General features: G+C 59.2%; 4 protein-coding genes across 4 annotated transcripts in view; 3 read left to right on the top strand and 1 right to left on the bottom strand.

Annotated features, from left to right (window-relative positions):
- Nucleotides 1-9,570, bottom strand: part of LOC128899252 (olfactory receptor 14A16-like) — a 131,998-nt gene extending 122,428 nt beyond the window's left edge. The window contains exon 1 of the mRNA XM_054177634.1: nucleotides 9,482-9,570. The gene's annotated coding sequence lies outside the window, so the exon portion shown is untranslated. The remainder of the gene's footprint in view (nucleotides 1-9,481) is intronic.
- LOC128899265 (zinc finger protein 91-like) overlaps nucleotides 1-23,633 on the top strand; it is a 385,675-nt gene that overhangs the window by 338,519 nt on the left and 23,523 nt on the right.
- On the top strand, nucleotides 15,648-17,567 carry LOC104299202 (class II histocompatibility antigen, B-L beta chain). Its single transcript, XM_054177646.1, has 5 exons — nucleotides 15,648-15,810; nucleotides 16,109-16,378; nucleotides 16,764-17,045; nucleotides 17,245-17,339; nucleotides 17,548-17,567. Exons 1-5 carry the CDS (start codon nucleotides 15,720-15,722, stop codon nucleotides 17,554-17,556), a joined length of 747 nt encoding a protein of 248 aa, XP_054033621.1. The 5' UTR covers nucleotides 15,648-15,719; the 3' UTR covers nucleotides 17,557-17,567.
- Nucleotides 19,629-22,987, top strand: LOC104299201 (C-type lectin domain family 2 member D-like). Its single transcript, XM_054177639.1, has 5 exons — nucleotides 19,629-19,890; nucleotides 20,837-20,929; nucleotides 21,170-21,354; nucleotides 21,727-21,830; nucleotides 22,520-22,987. Exons 1-5 carry the CDS (start codon nucleotides 19,866-19,868, stop codon nucleotides 22,770-22,772), a joined length of 660 nt encoding a protein of 219 aa, XP_054033614.1. The 5' UTR covers nucleotides 19,629-19,865; the 3' UTR covers nucleotides 22,773-22,987.

Genomic DNA, 23,633 nt, shown 5'->3' with positions numbered 1-23,633 from the left:
TTGACTTGGAGCAGTGCAGAGGTTGCACCCTGGCTCTCCCAGCGCTCCCAGTAGCACCCCACTGCTCCCAGTGCTGCCCCCGCTGCTGCTCCAGTGGCACCCCCATGCTCCCAGTTTCTCTCCCAGTGATCCCAGTGCAGCCACAGAGGCTCTCCCCATTGCACCCCAGCGCTCCCAGTGCCGCACCAGAGCCACTCCCTGGCTGCCCCCAGTGTCCCCAGTGATGCCTCTGTGCCAATTCTTTGCTGTTCTCAGTGCTGCCAGTGCCAATCTGGTTCTCCCCAGAGCTGCCAGTAGTAGCCCAGTGCTGCCAGTGCCACTCTGGTTCTCCCCAGTGCTGCCAGTAGTAGCCCAGTGCTGCCAGTGCCACTCTGGTTCTCCCCAGAGCTGCCAGTAGTATCCCAGTGCCACCCCATGGCTCTCCCCAGTGCCACCCCCTTGCCACTTCCTCATCCCCCCCTCCCCCCCTCCCCCCCCCCCGTGCTCCCAGTGCTGAAGCAGTTCCATTCCCTGGCTCCCCCCAGTGCTCCCAGTGCCAGCCCAGTGCCAGCCCAGTGCTCTCACCTGGGACCTCCCTGACTCCATCCAAAATTCAGGAGCGTTTGGGCTCAAACCCAGCGATTTAGGAACATTTGGGGGCTCCAAACCACGAATTTTCAGATGTTTGGATCTCAAAACCACCAATTCTGGGAACTGTTGTGCAACACTTCCCCCCTGCCCCCAACCCCACCCCCATCCCCCCCCCGCCCTGCTTAACTTGGAAATTTTTGGGCTCAAAAATTCCCATTCCAGGAGTTTTGGGGTCAGAAACCTCTGTTTAGAGACCTTGGGGGTGGGGTGGGGAGAGGCACAAAACCTGGGGGGACTTTTGGTCTCAGAAGTTCCTAGTTAGGGACTCAAACCCAGTTCAGTCCTGCTTGAACTGGTAAAGGCACCCTCACACCCAGCTCGGTCCCAGTTAGCCCAGTTCGGTCCCAGTTAGCCAGCTCGGTCCAGTTAGCCCAGTTCGGTCCCAGTTAGCCCGCTCGGTCCAGTTAGCCCAGTTCGGTCCCAGTTAGCCCAGCTCGGTCCCAGTTAGCCCAGCTCGGTCCCCCTCCCCCCCAGTCTGATCCCAGTTTGTCCCCTGGTGCCACTCACCCCAGGGCCACCAGCTGGGGATGGGCCTCGGGCTGTCCCACTGCCTCTTCCCAGTCCAGCTGCAGTTTATCCCCAGTCAGGGACCAGTTTGCCGTCCCAGCTCTTCCCCTCCGCCCGCTTCCCTTTTGGAGCACGTGGGAAAGTGAAAGTGAAAGGGATGGGGGGAGGGAGAGCAAGTCCGGACCCGGCCCAGGAAACAGACTGGGAGCACTGGGGGGACACAAGGAGTGATACTGGGAGCACTGGGGGGACACAAGGAGTGATACTGGGAGCACTGGGATGGCACTGGGAGCGCTGGGGGGGACACAAGGAGTGATACTGGGAGCACTGGCGGGTGGCACTGGGAGCGCTGGGGGGACACAAGGAGTGATACCTGGGAGCACTGGGGTGGCACTGGAGCGCTAGGGGGACACAGGGAGTGATCACTGGGAGCACTGGGGTGGCACTGGGAGAGCTGGGGGGACACAAGGAGTGATACTGGGAGCACTGGGGGGACACAAGGAGTGATACTGGGAGCACTGGGGTGGCACTGGGAGCGCTGGGGGGACACAAGGAGTGATACTGGGAGCACTGGGGTGGCACTGGGAGCGCTAGGGGGACACAGGGAGTGATACTGGGAGCACTGGGGTGGCACTGGGAGTGCTGGGGGGACGCTGAAGCAGTACTGGGAGCCGGGGGGGGGCACTCAGAGCAGTGGCTGGAGCCACACTATGGAACTGGGAGAACTGGGACGAGTGAGGAAACTGCTCTGGAGCACTGGGAGCTGCTAGAAAGCCAAACTGGAAGCAACAGAGTGTGCTGGGAGTACTGGTGGGGTACTGGGAGCACTGGGGCTGTAGCAGGAGCACTGGGGCTGCACTGCGGGCACTGGGGATGCACTGGGAGCAGTGGCAGTGATCCTGGCATGTACTGGGAGCACTGGAGCTGTACTGGGAGCACTAGCACTGATCCTGCTGCTGCACTGGGGCTGCACTGGGGGCACTGGAGCCGTCCTGGGAGCACTGGCAGTGAGTCCCAGCAGTGCTGCAGTGGCCTCCTACAGGATCACAGAATCACAGAACTGTCAGGGCTGGAAGGGGCCTCAGGGCTGGAAGGGGCCTCAGGGCTCATCCAGTCCCAACCCCTGGCCCTGAGCAGGGACACCTCACACTACAGCAGGTGGCTCACAGCCACCTCCAGCCTGGCCTTAAACACCTCCAGGCTTCCACCACCTCCCTGAGCAACCTGTGCCAGGCTCTCACCACCCTCCTGGGGAACAACTTCTTCCTCACAGCCAATCTCAATCTCCCCACTTCTACTTTTGCTCCATCCCCTCCAGTCCTATCCCTCCCTGACAGCCTCCAAAGTCCCTCCCCAGCTTTCCTGGAGCCCCCAGCAGATCCTGGAAGGCCACCAGAAGGTCTCCTGGGAGCCTTCTCCTCTCCAGCCCGCACAACCCCAACTCTCAGTCTGTCCTCATAGCAGAGCAGCTCCAGCCCTCTGCTGCTCCTCGTGGCCCTTCTCTGGACACCTTCCAGCACCTCCAGCTCCTTCCTGGCACAGAGGCTCCAGAACTGGCCCCAGAGCACCAGCTGTGGTCTCAGCAGAGTGGAGCAGAGGGGCAGAATCCCCTCCCTGGCCCTGCTGGCCACACTTCTCTTGCTGCAGCCCAGGCTCTGCTTGGCTCTCTGGGCTGCAAGTGCTCCCTGCTGGCTCCTGCTGAGCTTCTCCTCCCTCAGCACCCCCAAGGCCTTTCCTCAGGGCTGCTCTCCAGCCAGTCCCTGCCCAGCCTATAGCAGTGCCTGGGATTGCCCTGAGCCAGCTGCAGGACCTTGCCCTTGGCCTTGTTGAACCTCATGAGGTTGTCCTGGGCCCAGCTCTGCAGCCTCTCAAGGTCCCTTGGGATGGATCCTTCCCTCCAGCAGTCAGCAGCACCACAGAGCTTGGTGCTGAGGGAGCCTCAGTGCCTCAGTCCCTGGCAACAACGAAGATGTTAACCAAGCCTGGTCCCAGTGCTGATCCCTGAAGGCCTCCACTTGTCCCTGCCCTCCACCTGGGCATGGATCCAAGCTCAAGTGCAAACCAAGATCAGTGACCTCCAGCATGGGTGACATCAACAGGAGAGTCTTTGGGCATCATGGACATTTCCTCTGACCAGATGCTTGTGCAGGAAGCTACAGGAGCTGCAGAGAACTTTGCTGCAGAGAGTGGTGCTGGCAGGAGCAGCTCCAGGGGGTCACAGGCTCCAGCTGCTCTTCATCCAAACCATGGCAGCAGGGTGAGGAACCCTCAGGGCCAGGAGTCCCAGGGAGCTGCTTGAGCTCCTGTGGAAAACCATAGCAGGGCACTGGGAAAGTCACCTTTGCTTCTGGAGGACTCTGGGTGCAGCATGTCCCCATCTGAGGGTGGGAGAAGTGTGGAGCCATGTCCAGCAGAAGGGGTGCAGGAGGTCAAGGGGAGCCATGTCCAGCAGAAGGGAGCAGGAGGTCCCCTATAGGTGTCCTTCCCCATGGGGTCTCTCACAGCTGTCCCTCCCCATGGGGCTGGCAGTGCTGGACACAGTGGTGCTGCAGCTCCTGGAGGTTCTGGGACCTCCTCAGCCAGCTGCTGCAGCAGGGGACACCAAGGGAGTCAGCCTGGGGACATGTGTGGGGCTGTGCCACCCCCATGGGCACACAAGAGAGGACACAGCCCCCCCACCCTGAGGGCACACCCATGGGTGGGGATGTGCCACTGCTATGGGGACACTGCTGGCAGCGGGGACACGCCATGGCTGCTGTCAGACCACTCCACTCCCCTGTCCCTCCCCCATCCCTGTCCCCAGCAGTGGCTGTCCTTGTCCCCATGGCCCTTCAGGGATGGCTGTCCCTGTCCCAGCCCCCTGTGGTGGTTTGAGCCTTAACCGGGAGTTAAGAGCTCAGATGGGGGCAAGGCTGAGAATCTCTCCCCTGCTCCCCCCTCCTCCCTCCCAGCAGAGAGGGAAAACAAAAACAATAAACAGAAAGGAGCAAATCCACCAAGCAATGATTTGGAGTCGGCCTGGAAGGAGAGAGGTAAAGAGTTTTCTTTCAACAAGATGTATATAAAACACTAACAGGTAAGGTTCACAAGGGCAAGGAACAAGGATGGATGGGAGGGGAAAAAAACCCAGAATACAAAACCAGTCTCTGAAGAGGTGCAGAGGCAGCAGGGAGAAGGATCAGGCCTGACCCTTGGCAGAGGAGCAGGCAGGCAGCTGCAGTAGCTCTCATCCAGGAGAGGCAGGAGCCAAGCCTGAGACCTAATGGCTGCAATGTCCTGCTTTTTATACCCGTGGTGGGCAGGGAGGGGGGAGTGGAACAGACTCAGTTTTCCAGGGGGAAAATGCCCTGCAGGGAGGGCAAAGCACTCACAAGCCCTTCCCTGCTTTGTTTTCAGGATGGGCATTAACTCACCACAATCCACCCCTCTGTTCCACTGCCACTCTCCTGTCACAGCCACTTCATCCAATCTTGACATGTGGTATTCGAATCCTCGATGCAAGTCCCTTCTTATCCTGGCCTGCTCTCTCCCAGGGCAGTCTCTCTCTCTCTCTGGTGCTGGTCAGTGTAGGTGGTGCCTGAACTGGGCAGGGATGTGGAGAAGAATCAGGAATCAGTCTGTCTTTGAAAGGGAAAGAAATAAATCAGGAATCAGTCTTTTGCTGTAGGGCATCAGGAACAGGTGCAGGTGAGACGACCCAGGAGCTCTCTGACTTGGTGTGTGGTGTGTACGTTGAGTCCTGGATGCTAGGCTGGTATTAAGCTAGGAGGGAGAAACTCTGAGCAACTTAGAACTATTCACACAGTGACTATAATACATTGATGAGTGCTGCCCCCTCTGAGTCCATCCCCTCTCAGCCAGAGTCACGTTCCGCTGTGGGATGCACTGAATGTCCCCAGTTTCTAACATGACCCAGTAGGTGTGACCAGGCCCCTCAGCCGAGACCACCCCTCGGGTTGGTTTGCCCCCACCAGCAGCAGGGAAAACCCACACTGACTTCCCCAGCAGGTTCTTCTCAGCAATCACAGGAACTCCATCTCCATCCACTGTGTGCAGCAGGTTAGACTGGGCAGGACCAGCTCGCTTCACAGCTCCTCTGCTGGTCACTAACCAAGTGGCTTGAGCTGGGTGTCTCTCCCAGTTCCTGAAGGTTCCACCCCCCATGGCTTTTAGGGTGGTCTTTAGCAAGCCAGTGCAGCACTTGACCTTCCCCACAGCTGGTGCAGGGTATGGGATGTGGTAAATCCACTCAATGCCATGTTCCTTTGCCCAGTCCCTTAGGAGATGGTTCCTGAAGTGGGTTCCATTGATTCAATCCTCCCAGGGGTGCCGTGTCTCCACAGGACATGTCTCTCTAGGCCCAGGATGGTGTTGCAAGGTACTGGGTAGGTCTCCAGCCCCCCTGTACTTGCCTCCACCATGGTCAGTAGGTGCTGTTTGCCGCTCTGAGTCCGAGGCAGGGTGATGGAGTCGATCTGCCAGGCCTCTCCATACTTATATTGCGACCATCTCCCCCCATACCACAGAGGCTTCACAAGCTTGGCCTGCTTGCTGGCAGCACAGGTGTCACACTCATGGATGACCTGTGAGATGGCCTCCATAGAGATGTCCATGGATCTGCCCCCAGCCCACCGGGATGTGGCATCTCTCCCTTGGTGGCCAGAAGTGTCCTGGGCCCAGCGAGCTAAGAACAGCTCGCCCTTGTGCTCCCAGTCCAAGTCTGTTTGGGAGATTTTAGCAGCCAGATCTGCTAGGTGGTTGTGCTTGTGCCCCTCTGTGGCTCTGCTCTTGGGGATGTGTGCAGCCATGTGCCGTACCTTGGTTGGCAGCCTGTCCAGGCGGGCAGCGATGTCTTGCCACAGGTCAGCGGCCCAAACAGGCTTCCCTTTCCTCTGCCACCTGCTCCTCCTCTATTCCTTCAGCCACCCCCACCAGGCATTGGCTACCATCCAGGAGTCAGTGTAGAGGTACAGCACTGGCCAGTTCTCTCATTCAGCTATATCCCAGGCCAGCTGGACAGCTTTTCCCTCTGCATACTGACTGGATTCACCTTCTCCATCCCTTGCTTCTGCCACTTGCCTTGTCGGGCTCCAGACAGCTGCCTTCCATCTCCGCTTGCTGCCTACAAGCCGGCAGGACCCATCTGTAAATAGAGCATAGCCCTTCTCGTTATCAGGGAGATCATTGTATGGGGGAGCCTCCTCAGCACGGCTCACTGTCTGCTCTGGTGGCATTCCCAAGTCAGCAGCCTCTGGCCAGTTGGGGATCACTTCCACTCTGCCAGGGCGTTCGAAGCTCCCCACCCCAGCTCGCTGAGTTATCAGGGCCATCCACTTACTGCAGGTGGCATTGGTGGCATGATGTGGGGTTGAGCCTCTCCCAGTGAACATCCAGGTCAGGACTGGACGCCTTGGAGCTAGGAATAGAGGTGACTCAGTCCCCATTACCTCAGAGGCAGCCCAGACACCCTCATAGGCAGCTAGGATTTCCTTCTCTGTCACGGTGTAGTTGGCCTCGGAGCCTTTGTACTCCTTACTCCAGAAACCTAGGGGCCTGCCCCTGGATTCACCAGGAGCCTTCTGCCACAAGCTCCACGTAGGACCGTTCTCACTGGTCCCAGTGTACAGCACATTCTTGATCTCTGGTCCAGTTCAAACAGGTCCCAGAGCCATAGCCTGGACGACCTCTTGTTTTATCGGGCCAAATGCTACCTGCTGCTCAGGTGCCCACACAAAATCATTTTTCTTCCTTGTTACATGGAAGGGAGGTTTCACCATTTGACTGTACCCAGGAATGTGCATTTTCCAGAAACCCACATGCCCCAAAAAGGACTGTGTCCTTTTCTTACTAATGGGCTGCACCATAGTGGCTGCTCTGTTCACCACCTCCTGAGGGATGTGGCAACAGCCATCAAACACCCAGGAACTGGGTCTCTCTGGCAGGCCATCTCACCTTACTTCTCTTGATTGCAAAGCCAGCCTCCAACAGGATATTGATTATCCTCTTACCCTTGTGGTAAACTTCCTCTGCTGTCTCACCCCATACAATGATGTCATCAAGTAACTGCAGATGCTCAGGGGCTCCACCTTTCTCTAAGGCAGTCTGGATCACCTCATGGCAGATGGTTGAGCTATGGACCCAGCCCTGAGGCAACCCATTCCATTGGTACTGTACTCCCCTCCAGGTGAAAGCAAACTGTGGCCTGCATTCTTCTGCAGAAAGGCATTAGCAATGTCACTTGTGGCATACCACTTGGCCGCCTTCGATTCCAGCTCGTACTGCAGCTCCAGCATGTCCGGCACGGCAGCGCTGATCGGAGGAGTCACTTCATTCAGGCCACAGTAGTCCACGGTCAGTCTCCATTCCCCATTTGCCTTCCTCACTGGCCGTATTGGGCTGTTGAAGGAGGAGTGAGCCTTGCTGATCACCTTCTGGCTCTCCAGGCATCAAATCAGTTGGTGTATGGGGTGCAGAGAGCCTCTGTTGGTCCTGGATTGCCTGCGATGTACTATGCGAGAGGCAAGAGGGAACTTCATTCCTGCACCTCATGGCTGCCCACTACAGAGGGGCCATCTGACAGCTTGGGCATGGTGGACAGCTGTTCTTTGCCTGCAGTCTCCACAGCTGCCACCCCAAATGCCCACTTGTGCCCCCTAGGCTCCTTGAAGCATCCCTCCCGCAGAAAGTCACTGCCAAGAATGCAAGGTGCATCTGCACCAGTCACTGTGCCGTGCTTTCCCCATTCATTCCCGGTCAGGCTTATCTCAGCCTGCAGAACAGTCAGGTCTTGTGAGCCCCCTGTGACTCCCTGAATGCTTATGGGCTCAGCCCCTTTGTGCCTCGATGGTATCAGGGTGCATTGGGCCCCTGTGTCCACCAGAGCTCGGTACTTCAGGGCTTCTGAAGTGCCAGGCCATTTCACATACACATCCCAGTGTACTCTGTTGTCCCTGGCCTCCACCTGGCTGGAGGTAGGGCACCTCTAATGCTGGTGGTGATGTCCACACTTGTCACAGGGTCCTGTGTTACTAGGGGAAGGGTCTCTTGAGTGAGAGGAACCACTCTGGGAAACTGGGGCAGCCCTTCTCCTGGATGAGTTATCCCTGTGGTGCCCACCTTGCAGTTCCCACACTCTGTCCCAGAGGGCAGAGGTGGGTTGGCCATGCCAGGTGTCCATGTCCTCTCCATGGCCACAGAGGAACTTCCACAGAGACCCCCTTGACATCCCCTGATTGGCTTGAGGTGATCTCCCAGGGGAAGGTCGCCTGTTCCTGACTGCTGAAACCTGGACCCATTCTGAAGGAGCAGGGGAAAAGGAGGCCTCGCTGCCCTTTTTCAGTTCAGACATGGAGCTCTTGCTCTCTTTGACAATGTCCTTAGCCATAGTTTCTATGGCTGAGATCAGGGGTTTCTGATTTACGCTGTCCTCTTGTCCCACAGCACTGCCCTTGCAGGGACATTTCCTTCTCCTCATTTCTGGTCTCAGCCTCCCAAGCCACACTTCCTATCTCCTGATTTTTTTCCCACCATCCAGAACAACTCCACCAGCTCTGAAGCCACACTTCAGCTGCCTGCAGGTTGTGACTGTGATGCTCTGAGCCTCTCCTTTACCTGCCTCAAGAAGCCCAGGTCCTTCAGCCTCCCCACACAGGCTTTGTGCTCGAGGCTTCCAATCTCAGCTTGTCAGAGCTCCTCTGGGCTCTCTCCACTCCTCCCCACTTCTCTCCAACAGGAAGCCCCCAGAGGGACTCACTGGTCCTCTTGTGGCCACACTAGGGCTCAGTGGAGGGGGATGACAACTGCCCTGGTGTAGAAGACCCAGCTCCTCCTAACACAGACCTGGGTACACAATGGCCTTGTTCACAGTGAGCATTCCCTGCTGGCTCCTCTTGCATCCCTCCCAGTGCCCAGGTCCTTCTGCTCAGAGTTCTGTGCTGAAGGCACCAGGTGCCCAGAATTATGCCCCCAATACTGTAAAACATACCCCAACATGTTTGGCCACATTCCCCCTTTCACCCTCCTTTCCAGAGTGGGTACTCAGCCCAGAGCTGAGGAATGAAGACCAGGTGTGCTGGTTTGAGCCTTAACTGGAGTTTAACAGCTCAGATGAGAACAGATTGAGAATTCCTCCCCCATTCCCCTCCCTTTCCCTAGTAAGGAAAGGGAAAGGAAAAGGAGAAAAGAAAAAAAAAGGGGGGATAAGAAAAAAGGGCAGGAGGTGACTCTACAAAAGAGTAGTTTGGACTTGGCTGGGAAGTAGGAGAAGTAATTTTTTTAACATATAGCAATAGCAGGGAGGGTTCACAAGGGCAAGGGAGAAGGATAAATAGGAAAATATACAAACCCAAGCCTGGATGGCCTTGGATTTCCCTGGATGTGAGTGGATTCAGTCCTTCAGAAAGCTTGGACGCAGCTTGGAGAGAGAACCAGGCCTGACCACATGGCCAGCACGGGAAACCAGCAGCAGCTGAATGCTCTTTCAAGCAGGTGAGGCAGGAGCAGAGAGCAGCAGCAAATGTCCTCTTTTTATAGGCTTGCTGGACAGGCAGGGGGAGTGGAACAGAGCACCTTTGACCCGGGGGACCCCTCCTCCTGGGAAGGGGAAACCAAGTCCTTCTCTGCCCACCTGGGTCAAGTTTCTTTTGTCCTCCTGATGAGCTGGCCTCTTTCAGCCTCCCCTCCACCCCCCAGGATGGTGGTAACCCAGCACACCAGGGTACACCCAGCCAGGCAAGTAAACAACCCAACCTGCCTTCCCAGGGGTAAACAGCAACATGCACCCCCTGCATGGGATGCTCGTGGCACTGCCTAGTAAGGGCAGAATTCCAGCCTCTCACTTTCTGCAGGCTAAAGCTCTCTGTTGACAAGATTGCCCACTGGCCAACTTCAGCCTCCAGAAACTTACAAGTACTACCCCAAGCTGCAAACAAGCCACTCTTTGCTAGGAAGCCTTCTCATTCCACACACAAGCAAACCAGCAGCCTCTGCAGTCTGGAGAGAAGCCAGCACCCTCCAGAGCCTGCAAAGGAGAGGCCTTCGCTGCAGCTCCAGGCAGCCAGCGTCACATTTGCCAGTCCCACCGGTGGGAGACAGCTGCTGTGTCTCCAAGAGGACTGCAGCCCTGAGGGTGAGAGTGCCCAGGGGTGGGGGAAGGGACTAGCCTGAATCCCGGCAGTCCAAACATCTGCCACAGCTACAAGCAGCGGAGCCACAACCCTGTGTGCCAGCTTGTAAAGCAGGAACAGTGCCCAGCCGCATCCTGCCCGACCCTGCTCCATCACGGGAGAAGAGGAACCACCACCCGTGCCTGCTCCGCAGCCCTGTAAACCCCAGGGTGCCTCAAAGCCAGGACTAGCTGTGAAAGTTCTGCCAGCTCCTCTGAGCCAAGGGTAGCCACTGCAGCTCCCCACCCACCCGGACCTGCTTTGCCGGCCCCGGCCCCGGCACAGTGCCAGCCGACCCCGAAGGGCCAGGACCCGCCTGCTGCCGCGCAGGATCGGAGATACCCAAACCCCCCACAGGGGGCAGTGGCCCCGCCCTGCAGGGCCGGCTCTGTGGGACTGCTCCGTGGCCACTGCACACTGACCCGAGGTAGCCACCCGAACCCTGCAAGGGAATGTGCCGAGCGGCAGGAGTCTGCATCTCATGGTGTAGTTGCCGTCACAGAAGCGTGGTGTGGCGATTCCCAGGGCTGGAGCACTGCACTGCATGCTTCCAGTCTCTTTAGGAGAGACAGGCGAGGCAGAAGAGGAGGAGGGGTGGCTCTGGGTGTCAGGGAATCTCTTGAGGCCACAGAACTTGAGGAAGAGGATGAAAGGATCGAGTGCCCATGGGTTAAAATCAGAGAGGGCTAACAAAACTGACATCCTGGTTGGAGTCTGCTGTAGACCACCCAACCAGGATGAAGAGGTAGAGGAAGTGCTCTACAAGCAGCTGGAGGCTGTCTCAAGATCGCCAGCCCTTGTTCTTGTGGTGACTTTAACCTGCCAGATACCTGCTGGGGCCTTAGCACAGCAGAGAGGAGGCAGCCCAGGTGGTTTCTGGAGTGTATGGAGGACAGCTTCTTGGCACAGCTGTTAAGTGAGCTTACCAGGGGTCAGGCCCTGCTTGACCTGCTGGTGGGAGATGTGATGGCAGGAGGCTGTCTAGGGTGCAGCGACCATGAGACAGTGGAGTTTTCACTATGCAGGGAAATAAGGAGGAGCAACAACAAAACCCTGACCTTGGACTTCCAGAGGGCAGACTTCAGCTTACTTAAGCAGTGATCCTGAGAGTCCCCTGGGGAGCAGCACTTAGGAACTGTGACAGTTCCAGGCTGTGCCTTTAAGAAAGATAGTTGCAGAGTTCTCTAGCTGAAAGTTTTGGTGTAAAAAGGAAAACAAAAGGAAGATGTCTAAATGAATTTCATTGGTCAGCTGTGAGACTCCCATAGCAATGGATCCCTCACAGCCCTTCCTCCCAGTCAGTTCTGCCTTTCTTCTGCTCTTGGCTGCAGTGCACTCTCCTCGGGAGGGAGTTTCTGTGTTGTTCTTCCCTGTGGATTTTTGTGCATGCTGTAAATGCTGCATGTTTTGTAGAGACTCATTGCATTTCGCTCTGCTTGTCAAATGCAGCAGTTTCATTTGCTTCTCCCACTGAGTGAGCTGTGCTTTATGTGGAGGGAGGATTAAACCTTCACACCGCCACACACCGTGAGGCTTTGGCACTGTGGCACCCTGGTACTGTGGCACTGTGTAGCGGTTTGGGCCAGGTGCCCCCTGCTGTGCCCACATGAGAAACACCTCCTGTGTGCTGCAGGGGTGCAGCCCAGTGGGTGGGCACAGGAAGCTGTGTATTTCATCCCATTATGTCCTGCTCCCTATAAACTGACCTGCAAAGTCCTGCACTTCCTCTTTCTTCCCTCACTGCTATCTGGTAATGGGGGCAGCTATCTCAGGGCCTTTTGGGCCTGGCTAGGCCCAAGGCCAGGGGGAAGGGCAATCTCAGATCTGGCCAGCTGAGATTAGCCTAAGGGGGAAGGGGGGGAAGAGCGAGCCCTGGGGGTTTTGGGTGTACCCTCAGGTGGGGATGGGATGCTTCTGGGTGTGCTTTGGGCTCTCTTTTGTCACTGTGCTCGTGGCTCTCTGTAAAACTTTCACTGCTTTTCCATTTAAACTTTCCACCACTTTTTGCAATCCATTTGGCTGAGTCTTATTTTTGGCCCGTGGTGGGAGCATCAGCCTTTTCACCTCAGCACACCAAGTCACCCTGGGGCTGCTGGGTTAAGATGGTGACCACTTGACTGATGCCTTGGGAGGAGGTTTTTGAGCTGCTGCCACCTTCTGGGCTGGTTTCTTTCTCTCGGTGGAAGTCCCTCAAGCAGCTGCTTCATCCACAAAAGGAGCAGGAGCAGAGGGGAGACCCTGGAAGCATCCCAGGCCAGGCTGGACAGGGATCTGAACAACCTGATCCGGTTGGAGACATGGAGCAGTGACCTTGAAAGGTGCCTTCAACCCAGACCACTCTGTGAGGCATTTCAGGATTCTGCAGAAAAGCTGAGGGAGGAGAAAGGAGAAGGGAAATCTGCAGGACAGGTGGGGGGAGATGCCTCTCCTCCAACCCCTTTTGCCACCGAGGTTGGAGATGCAAGTCTGGAGCAGCTCCCACATCCCCCCACCCTTAGAGGTGCTGGAGAACATATGGAAAGTTGACATGTCTGTAGGAGCTGAGGCAGGATGGAGGCTCCCAAGAGGCTCTGAGCTCAGAACATCCTGGGCAGGACAAGCTGAGGATGCCAACGTGCCACCACCCTGCACCAGGCCGGGGTGTGGGCTGAAAAGCCTTGGGCTGGTTGGGGATGGAGCTGGGAGAGCTGAAATTGGTGGGATCCCAGATGTTCACATCCACCACCTTGCCCTGGACTAAGCAAGGACCTGGCCCCCAGCTCATGCATACAGGGCATGAGCTGGGGGAAAACCTCAAGGAAAGAGGGGGGGAGGGAGAGCATTGGGCTGCAGTGTGGTGGGAACCACTTGCAGAGGTGGTTATGCCCAACCCAAGAATCACAGAGTGGGGAGGGCTGGAAGGGACCTCTGGAGATCATCTGGCCCAACCTCCCTGCTGAAGCAGGTTCCACATCAGGCTGCACAGGAAGGTATCCAGGTAGGGTTTGAAAGTCTCCAGAGGAGACTCCACAACCTCCTGGGCAGCCTGCTGCAGGGCTCCAGCAGCCTCCAAGTGAAGAAGTTTCTCCTGAAGTTCAGGTGAAACCTCCTGGGCTCCAGTTTGTAGCAGTTATCCTTTCTCCTATCCCTGGCCAAGGTCCAGGGGTCTTGGAGCAGCAGGGGGTTGTAGCTTTGCTCCATTCTCCATGTCCCAGCAGATCCTGGCCAGAGTTTGGGATGCAGCCACATTCCCAGTTGGGGCTGGGAAGCTGGAGTGGAAAAGCCTCTTTGCCTTGGAGCTCGTGGAGGGTGAGTTGGGAACCTGTGGAGATGGACACTGGGGGCACCTCACAAAGGCCCCTGGGTGGGAGACCCCCAAACTGCATCTGGGAGCAGGACTTTTCCACCCTCCAACACCTTCCCCCTCAGCACCCTGGGCTCTGGGTCTCACTTGGAAGGGTCCTGGTGAGCCCAGAGCAGCCCCGGCAGTGACTCTTCACTGTGTCCCCTCTTCCTGCAGACAGAAGTTGCCTTTTTCTCACTTTTCCCCCCAAAAGTTGGATTTTTTGATTTCCCAGCATGATTTGGGTGTGGTCAGGGCCAGAGCCCCCAGAGGAGGAGACTGCACAACCTGCAGCCTGCTCTGAACCCTCACACCAAAGGAGTTTCTCCTCACATGGAGAAGGAAATTCCTGGGTTCCAGTCTGTCTGCCACCCTTTGTCCTATCACTGGGCACTGAGCCCAGCCCCTTCCTCCTGCCCCCTTCCCCCATCTTCAGATATTTGTAATCATTGATCAGATCTCCTCTCAGGCTGCTCCTCTCCAGGCCAAACAGCCCCAGGGCCTCAGCCTTTGCTCCTCACACATGTTCCAGGCCCCTCATCATGCTCACAGCCCCCACTGGACTCTCTCCAGTAGTTTCCTGTCCCTCTTGAACTGGGGAGCCCAGACCTGGACACAATACTCCAGCTGTGGTGTCACCAGGGCAGAGCAGGGGGCAGGAGAACCTCTCCAGACCTGCTACACACAGGGGGCAAGGAGAGGGTCCCCCCCTCTACAACCTCCTCTGGCCTTGTAGAGTCTGCAGCTCCTGCACTGCCCTCAGCTCACAGCTTCCCTCCTGCCCCTCCGGCGCCCCTCGGCTCCGGCACCTCACACCCAGACCTTTCCTTCCTCTGCTCTCCAGCACTCAACCTCAGTCGATGCAGTTCTTTCCCCTCCCATTTCTCCTCTGCTCTGCTGTCAGCTGAAGGGTTGGAAATGCCCAAGAAAAGGGCAAACAAGAACAGCAAAGGAGCTGCTTTGTGTCCAGCAGCAGCTCGGCAGCACAGCTGCTCCAGATGCAGCATCGCTCTCCGGCTGCTCTCCACCTCCTGCCTCGGCAGCTTTCCAAACCTGGACTTCTTGTTCTACAAGTAAGGCTCAGCCCTGCTGCCAGCCCCGCGCCGGGCACCGGCACGGCCCCAGGGGTCCGGGGCTCTGCCCGACCCACGAACACCCCCCGGGACCAACCTGAACCCTGCAGCCCCGGGCGGCCGCAGCAGCCCCAGGCGGCCCTCGCTCACCATTTCCCACTCCCTGCTGGGCACAGCCAGCGAGGCCCCGAGCCAGCACCTCCGCTCACCCCTTCCCTCCCCTTCTCCTCCCACAGGCAGGAGCAGAGCCGGCGGCAGCCAACCCAGGCCACAGCACAGCCCTGCCCCCAGCAGCGGCTCGGCCCCTCCGGGCACTGCCCAGCTCTGCTCCCTCGTTCCAAGGCCTTCTCCTTACGCCGGGGGCCCTGGCTGGCTGCAGGCAGAGCAGCGCAGCCCACAGCCGCTCTCGGCTCCGCTCACCCCAGAGCCTTTCCCTCCCTCCGCCCCTCGCAGATGCTCCTCCGCGGGCCGCAGCCCTGCCGGCCGCCGCCCCTCGGCAGCCCTTTGTGCGCAGAGCGGAGGCACGGCCTGGCGGGAAGGCACCGCCCCTCTGCGCCATTGGCCGTCTCGCCCGCCACCCCCAGACTCTGCACGCTGATTGGCTGATCTGCACAGGGGTGGGCGGGCACTCTGGGCTCTGCCCCTCCCGGTGTCCCCCCCATGCACGGCCAATGGGAAGCAGGCTGCCAAGGGGGCAGCGATGCCCTTGGGCCGCGCACGGCGCTGGAGAGGGCTGTGGGCAGGGGGGAAGTGGGGGCTGCCCCGGACGGGGAGCCCCAGAGCTGCTGGGGCCAGCAGCCCCCTCCCTGGGGACACTGCTCCGGCCGGGGCAGAAGCGGCGCTGGGAGCCCTGCGGGGCTCGGCTCTGCCTGGTGACTGCTGGCGCTGCCCAGCCCCGCTCCTTACTGGCCGTGCTGGGGCTCCCAGTGCCATCCCTGGGCAGGGCTGGAGTGAAAGCCTACAGGGACAGAGTCCAACGCACTCAGCGGTCCCAGCACCTGTGCAGCCTCAGCTCCCTCAGCCATGGAGCCTGGTGCTGTGCTGGCAGCTGTCGCCCTGCTGGTGGCCCCGGTGGTGCTGGGAGCCCACCCGGCTGGTGCTGAGAAGCTCTCAGGTGGCCTCAGAGTTGGGCACGGGGAGGAGATTGCCGGGCTTGGGTGCCACAGGTGCCCTGTGAGGCGCTGGGCTCTGCTGTGCCGTCCTGCCCCCCACTCCCGGGTGCCAGTCCCTCCTCCCTGGCCCCTCCCTGGCTCTCCGCAGTGCCCAGGCTGAGCCGTGGAGTCCTCCCGGGGTCAGGATCCCGCAGCGGTCCTGTGGCAGCTGCGTGGCACTGGGGGGCCCGAGAGTGGAGACGGGGAGGGGGCTCCATGGTGCCTCGCTGCTCTCCCCTGACCTGGCCCCTACCCTCGCAGGGGTTTTCCTGGAGATGGAAAAGGCTGAGTGTCAGTTCCTCAACGGCCCCGAGCGGGTCAGGTTTGTGGACAGCTACATCCACAACCGGGAGCAGTATGTGCACTTTGACAGCGACCTGGGGATCTTTGTGGCCGACACTCCCCTGGGTGAGCGCCAAGCGCAGCACTTGAACAGCCTGCCGGAGTTCCTGGAGCAGAAACGAGCTGAGGTGGACACCTTCTGCCGGAACAACTACAAGGCAGTGACCTCATTCGCCGTGGAGAGGAGAGGTGAGAGCGTGGCAGAACCTTTCCCTGGGCAACGGGCACAAGCCAAGCCCAGGGCTCAAAACCCTCCGAGGCGAGAAGGTTCTTGTGATGGAAGCTCCTGGGTGGCCCTTTGTGCCTGTGGCCCCCTGTCTTTTGTGTGGCTGCAGAGAGAAGAGCCTGGCCCCAGCCTCTTGCCCCCCAGCCTGTGGCTCTTGCTGAGCACAAAGGTGCCCTGGGCTGGCAGGAGGGCAGAGCACGGCTGTGCCTCACAGGACTTAGCGAGTCCCTGGGCATGTCCCGTCCTGCATGGGGACACCGGGGCCAGCCCTGGGCCGGGCTGGGGGGCAGGGTGGCCCCTGCCTGGTCTCTGTCAGCCCCTTCCCTGCCGGCTCTGGCTCTCCCCCAGTGCAGCCCCAGGTGCAGATCCACCTCGTGCAGTCGAGCTCCCTGCCCCAGAGCACCAGGCTGGTTTGTGCCGTGATGGATTTCTACCCCGCGGAGGTGGAGGTGAAGTGGTTCAGGAACGGGCAGGAGGAGACGGAGAGCGTGGTGTCCACGGAGGTGCTGCCGAACGGGGACTGGACCTACCAGGTGCTGGTGCTGCTGGAAACCAGCCCGCAGCCTGGGGACACCTACCTGTGCCAAGTGGAGCACAGCAGCCTGCAGCACCCCATCAGCCAGCGCTGGGGTAAGGCCCTGCCCTGGCCCCGGGGCAGCCTGGGGCAGCTGGGGGGCACAAGGTGCTGGTGGGGTCCCCATCTCCCATGGAGGCCTGCTGGGGAAGCTTGGGAGCTGTGGGGCTGCAGAGGGAGGGTGGTGGATGGGCTCTGCCTTGACTTCAGCCCTCAGCCCCCTCCCCACTGTCCTCCCCACAGAGCTGCCGTCAGAGCCCGGCCGCAGCAAGATGCTGACAGGGGTGGGGGGCTTGGTGCTGGGGCTCCTCTGCCTGGGCCTGGGGCTCTGCCTCCACCTGCGCAGCAAGGTGAGCTGGGAGGGGGGGCACAGCAGCTGGGGACCTCTCTCTGCCCAGAGAGGTGCTGGAGGCTGCACCTCTGGAGGCTTTCCAACCCCCCCCCCCGGCCATTGTGCTCCTGGGTGATGGACTCTGGGTGGGGGTTGGACTCGATGCTCTCCAGAGGTGCCCCTGCCCACCACCACTCTGTGACTCTGGGATTCTTCTCTCCCCTCAGGGCTCCTGAAGCAGCTCCTGCCCCTGGCCCCCTGCTCGGCCACTGGCTGCCCTCTGCCTGGCACCACCCTGTGCTGCAGCCCCACGGCCCCACACTGCCCCCCGGGCTCAGCCCCTGTGGCCCAGCCCAGCTTGGCTGTGGCTGCTCAGCAGCTGTGGACTCTCCAGGGCCGTTCCATACTGGCCCTGGACTGCTGCAGCTCTGCCCAATAAAGTGTCCCAGGATGGCTTCTTTAGCCTTGCCTTGGAATCATGGAGCCATGGAATCGTTCCCTGGGCAAACACCTTTGGGATCATCCAGGCCAAGCCTCCAGCCAGCACCACCCATGGCCGCTCAAGCATGGCCCCAGCACCGTGTCTGCACCTTGCTTGAACACCTCCAGTGCTCAGCCAGTCCAACCATCACCTGCCTCTGCCAGGGCTGCTGCTAACCCATGGCCCTCAGCACCACATCCCTGTGGCTCTGAAACCCCTCCAGGGATGGGGACTCAGCCCCCTCCCTGGGGAGCCTGTTCCAGTGCTTGAGAGCCCTTCAGGGAAGAAGTTTCTTCTGAGGTCCAACCTCAACCTCCCTGGGGGCACTTGAGGCCATTTCCTCTGGTCCTAGACCTTGTTCCCTGGGAGGAGGGAATGACTCCCCTGGCTCCAGCCTCCTTTCAGGGAGCTGTAGAGAGCCAGAAGGTCTCCCCTCAGTCTGTTTTTCTCCACACTAAACAGCTCCAGGTGCCCAAAGCCACCACGTGTGCAGTGCCTCCACGCTGGGTGGGTGTTGATCTGCTTGAAGGTAGGAAGGCTCTGCAGAGGGCCAGGATGGATCAATGGGATGAGGTTCACCAAGGCCAAGTGCTGGGTCCTGCACTCGGCTCACACCAACCCCAGGAACCCTTCAGGCTGGGGCAGAGTGGCTGAGAACTGCCCAGCAGGAAAGGACCTGGGGGGGGTTGGTGCCAGCAGCTGGAGATGAGCCAGGGAGTACCCAGGTGGTCCTTGGAGGGAGGGCTGAGGCCTGGGCCCCCAGCCCCAGGGCTGAGGCAGAGAAGAGATTCCCCAGTGTGGTGGCTTTGGGGGGAAATATTCCCCCTGGCAGGCATCTGACAGCGCCCCCCGAGGGCACTTGGACCTCCTCAGCTGTCCCACAGGAGAAGGCAGAGCCCCTACGGCCTGCCCCACCCCCCCCTTCCCTTTACTGGTGGCTTCCTTGTTGCCCAAATTCTCCCAGTCTTACAGCAAAACCATTTCCCCCTCCTCAGCTTCTGCTTCAGGCTCTCTGCTCCCCACACAAGCTCAGATCATCACAGCATGGTGAGCTTGGAAGGGACCCCTGGAGGCCATTGAGTCCAAGCCCCCTGCCAAAGCAGGGCCAGCCAGGGCAGGTCACACAGGAACACATCCAGGCAGGTTTGGAATCTCCAGGGAAGGAGACTCCCCACCCTCTCTGGGCAGCCTGCTCCAGGGCTCTGAAGCCTCACACCAGAGAAGTTTCTCCTCAGGTAGAGGTGGAACCTCCTGGGTTCCAGTCTGTGTCCACTGCCCCTTATCCTATCACAGGGCACCACTGACAAGAGCCTGGCCCCAACCTCTTGCCCCCCACCCTTCAGCTATTGATCAGCTTTGATCAGATCCCCTCCCAGGCTGCTCTTCTCCAGGCCAGACAGCCCCAGGGCTCCTCAGCCTTCCCTCCTCACAGAGCTGTTCCAAGCCCTTCATCATCCTCACAGCCCCCAGTGGACTCTCTTCAGCAGTTCCCTGTCCCTCTTGAACTGGGGAGCCCAGAACTGGATGCCAGACTCCAGATGTGGTCTCACCAGGGCAGAACAGAGGGGCAGGAGAACCTCCCCTGACCTGCTGGCCACACTCTTCATGCACCCCAGGAGAACATTGACCTTCTTGGCCACCTTGCTGAGTCACAGAGAACTTCTTGTCCAGCAGGACTCCAGGGCCTTGCTGGGAGCCCTGGGAAAAGGCTGAGCAGGAAAAGGGCAAAAACTCCAAGAATGCAGAAAAAACCTCAGCAGCAGAATGGGAGCAGGCAGGGGTGGGAGGCTTGGAGCAGCACTGGGTGAGGCTGGGACGTGGCCAGAGGAGCTCCGAGGAAGGCTTGGGAAGAAGTTCTGTGAGGAGCAGCACTGAGTTTTGGGCAGGATTCTGAGCTCCTTGGCTCTGCTGGTGACCTCAGGAGCACCCTGGCAAAGCCCTGTGGCAGAGAAGGGCCTGGCTGTGGTTTGGAGGTGTTCCAGACCCTGCTCAGCTCCTTGCTGCTGGGGCTGAGGGACGTCCTTCCTCCTGCAGGGTGCTGCTGCCCCCTCTGCAGCAGCAGGGATGGCAGAAGCTGTTGGTGACACAGGTAGGTGAGCACCATCCCCTTTCCCAGGGGCTTTCAGAGCTGCTCTGCATGGGGGGGAGGGGAGGAGCTGCTTTCCATGCTCTGGGCTGAGGAATGTAGCTTGGGTGGCTCTGAAGGGACATCCAGCACCACATGGGGTGAGCTGAGGGTGCTGGAGTGGGGATGGGAACTGAAATCACCCTGAAGTGGGAAAGGAGGAGCAGGATTGTCCCCATGGACTGGGCACTGGTGAGGCCACACCTTGAGTGCTGGGTTCAGTTTTGGGCCCCTTGCTCCAGGAAGGACATTGAGGGGCTGGAGCAGGTGCAGAGAAGGGCAACAAAGCTGGAGAAGAGCCTGGAGAACCAGGAGAAAGGTCTAGAGAAGGGTCTGGAGCACAAGGAAGGGTCTGGAGACCTTGTGAGGAGCAGCTGAGGGAACTGAGGTTGTTCAGCCTGGAGAGAAAGAGGCTGAGGGGAGACCTTTTGGCTCGCTACAGCTCCCTGACAGGAGGCTGGAGCCAGGTGGGGTTTGGTCTCTTCTCCCTAGACAAAATGGCCTCAAGTTGCCCCAGGGGAGGTTGAGGTTGCACATGAGGAACAATTTCTGCCCCTTGAGGGTTGTCCAGGCCTGGCCCAGGCTGCCCAGGACAGTGGTAGAGTCCCCATCCATGGAGGGGTTTCAAAGCCGTGGAGATGTGGTGCTGAGGGCCACGGTTTGGTGGTGACCTGGCAGTGCTGGGGTGAGGCTTGGACTCCATCATCTCCAAGGTCTCTTCCAACCAAAGCCATTCCATGATTCTGCTTCCCCTCCTGCCATGCCTGCAAGCCAGAGGAAGGGGATGTCTGAAGGTGCCGAAGGCACCCATGGGTGTCGATGGAACCCATGGAGGCCTGCAAGAGCTGCAGGGAGCTTGGGGTGCCCTTGGGTTTGCTGGCCAAGCTCCTTCCACGTGCTCTGTCCTCAGGTTTTAGCCTCAAGTGCATCAAAGACAAGAAGGTCCCCATCGGGGGCACCGTGGTCATCGCCGCCTTGCTTCTCGCCATCATCGCGCTGGCAGGTAAGTGGCTGAGGGTGGAGGTGCCCACCAGAGGAGGGAGGTGCCCACCACTCAGAGGCCTTCTCCAACCTTACTGACTCCATGATTGTGCTCGTGGAGGTGTTGGGTTGATGCTTGGACTCCATGATCTTAGAGGTTCTTCTCCAACCTTCCTGATTCTGTGGCTCTACCACCAAAGTCTTCTCCCCTGGAGAGAACCTAACAGCAGAAGTCAGCAGGACTTGTTCTGCCTCTCTGCAGCCAAGAGGTGTCCATCCTGCCCCTCCTGCCCCTCTCCCACCCTTCCCAGCTGCCTGGACAATGGCATTGGGTACAGGCAGAAGTGCTTTTACTTCATGGAGGACAAAGCTGACTGGAACAGGAGTCAGATCTCCTGCCTTGCTCTTGGAGCCCAGCTGGCCACCATCGACACCTGGGAGGAGCTGGTAAATGAGAGACCCCTGAGGGACTGCTGTGTGGGAAGCCTCCAAGGGGGGGTGGAAAAAGAAGCCTCAGAGGGAGGGGAAAGAAAGAAGCCTCCAAGGGGGTGGGGAAAGAAGCTTCCAAGGGAGGGGAAAGAAAGAAGCCTCCAAGGGGGGTGGGGAAAGAAGCTTCCAAGGGAGGGGAAAGAAAGAAGCCTCCAAGGGGGGTGGGGAAAGAAGCCTCCAAGGTGGGAGAGTGGAAAAGAAGCCTCTAGGGTGGGGGGGAGGAAGAAGGGGGGGAAGGAGCCTCCCCCTCATTGGGCAGCAGGTCCAGGGCTCCCATGGAGGCCATGGCATGGAGCTAAAGGTCACCCTTGGTTCTCTTTCCCCCTCCAGCGTTTCCTGCGGCGCTGTGGCAGCTCCGCGCACTACTGGGTCGGTCTCCGAAGGGAAGGTTCTGGACCTTGGCAGTGGCTCAATGGCTCTCTCCTCACCAACCTGTACGTCCTGTGTGCTTCTGGAGGACACAACCATGTCCTGGGCTGAGCTGGGGCAGGAGTTGGGTGGCAGAAGACATCTGTAGAGCAGTTTGATGAGGGGGGAGCAATCAAACTCCATTTCCCTTGCCTGAGCTACAGCGCTCGGCCCACAGCCCATGGACCTGTGGGGTGAGGATGCTGGCAGGGCAGTGAGGACATCCCTAGGTGAAAACTCCTGAGACCTGGTAGAGCTTGAGGAAATCTCCTGGGACCAAGACACTAAAAATATTCCCTCCCTTGAGGAGCTTTTGCTCTGGGGGAAGCAGAGGTTTTGCTGGGCAGGGTGGTCCCTGCTCCTTGCAGCACTGGTAACCTTCAACTCGTTGGCTTCCCTTGGAAGCTTCCCTCCCCACCTTGCTGGCTTCTTTCCATCCCTTGGAGGCTTCTCTCTCCCCCTTGGGGGCTTCCACGGCACCTTGGAGGCTTCTTTCCCACCCTTGGAGCCTTCCTCCTCCCCTTGGAGGCTTCATCCCAACCTTAGATTCTTTTTTCCACCCCTTGGAGGCTTCCTCCCAGCTTGGGAGGACTTCTCCTCCTCCTTGGAGGTTTCTTTCCCCACCTTGGAGGCTAATTCTCAAGCTTGGAGGCTTCCTTCCCACCTTGGAGGTGTCTGCCTCCCCTCCTCAGGGTCTCCCTTCTCTCTGCTGCAGGTTGGATGTGCAGGGCAGGGGACGCTGTGCCTACATGGACAGTGCAGGACTCAGCAGCGATTGGTGCTCCCAGCTGAAACCTTCCCTCTGCAGCCACCCCCAGAAGCCACCCAGGAGGATTCAGAGAGGCTCAGAAATCCTGAACTCCACCTGGAATGTCCCCCTCAGCACAGGAGGTCAACCAGAGGCTGCCATTAACCCTCCAGGCCATGGCAGTGAGTGTGCCAAGGGTGGGTTTGGAGCTCCAGTTTAGCTTTCAGAAGCAGAAGGTCCTTGTGATGATGTCACAGAGCTGGGACCAACAGAGCCTCACTTTGGTCTGAGCCCTGCTCAGCTTTTGCAGTCACAGGGAGACTTGGGAACCACGGAATGCTAGGGGTTGGAAGGGACTCTCTCTGCCAAAGCAGGGCCAGCCAGGGCAGGTCACACAGGAACACATCCAGGCAGGTGTGGAATCTCTCCAGGGAAGGAGACTCCCCACCCTCTCTGGGCAGCCTGCTCCAGGGCTCTGAAGCCTCACACCAAGGAAGTTTCTCCTCAGGTAGAGGTGGAACCTCCTGGGTTCCAGTCTGTGTCCACTGCCCCTTGTCCTATCACAGGGCACCACTGACAAGAGCCTGGCCCCAACCTCTTGCCCCCCACCCCTCAGCTATTGATCAGCTTTGATCAGATCCCCTCCCAGGCTGCTCTTCTCCAGGCCAGACAGCCCCATGGCTCTCAGCCTCACACAGGTGTTCCAGGTGCCTCAGCATCCTTTAAGCCCCCACGGGACTCTCTCCAGCAGTTCTCTACACGCTGTGCTCAAAGCCCTTTCCCCCTCCCTTCTGGCATGGGGGATTTCGGCACCGAATAGCCAAAGGAACGAGGCAGGAGTGAGCCTGGGCAAACAACCTGCCCGGGCTGGGCACCGCTGCGCCGAGCAGGGATCACCGCTGCACCCATGGCTGCCTCCTCATTGGCTGGCGCCCTGCGCATGCACAGACCGGAGCCGCCTGATTGGTTAGTGACTCTGCTTGCAAGCTCTGCTATTGGTCGAGCATTGACCCTGGCAGCGCTGCCCTGGGGGTGTTCTGCTAAGCAACTGCTGTGCTCCTGCCAGGCTTCCTGCCTGTCA

The sequence above is a fragment of the Dryobates pubescens genome, chromosome 42 (genome assembly GCF_014839835.1).
Source record: "Dryobates pubescens isolate bDryPub1 chromosome 42, bDryPub1.pri, whole genome shotgun sequence".
NCBI classification, from domain to species: domain Eukaryota; kingdom Metazoa; phylum Chordata; class Aves; order Piciformes; family Picidae; genus Dryobates; species Dryobates pubescens.
Note: the sequence above shows the minus strand (reverse complement) of the source record. Positions and strands in the feature narration are given on the sequence as shown.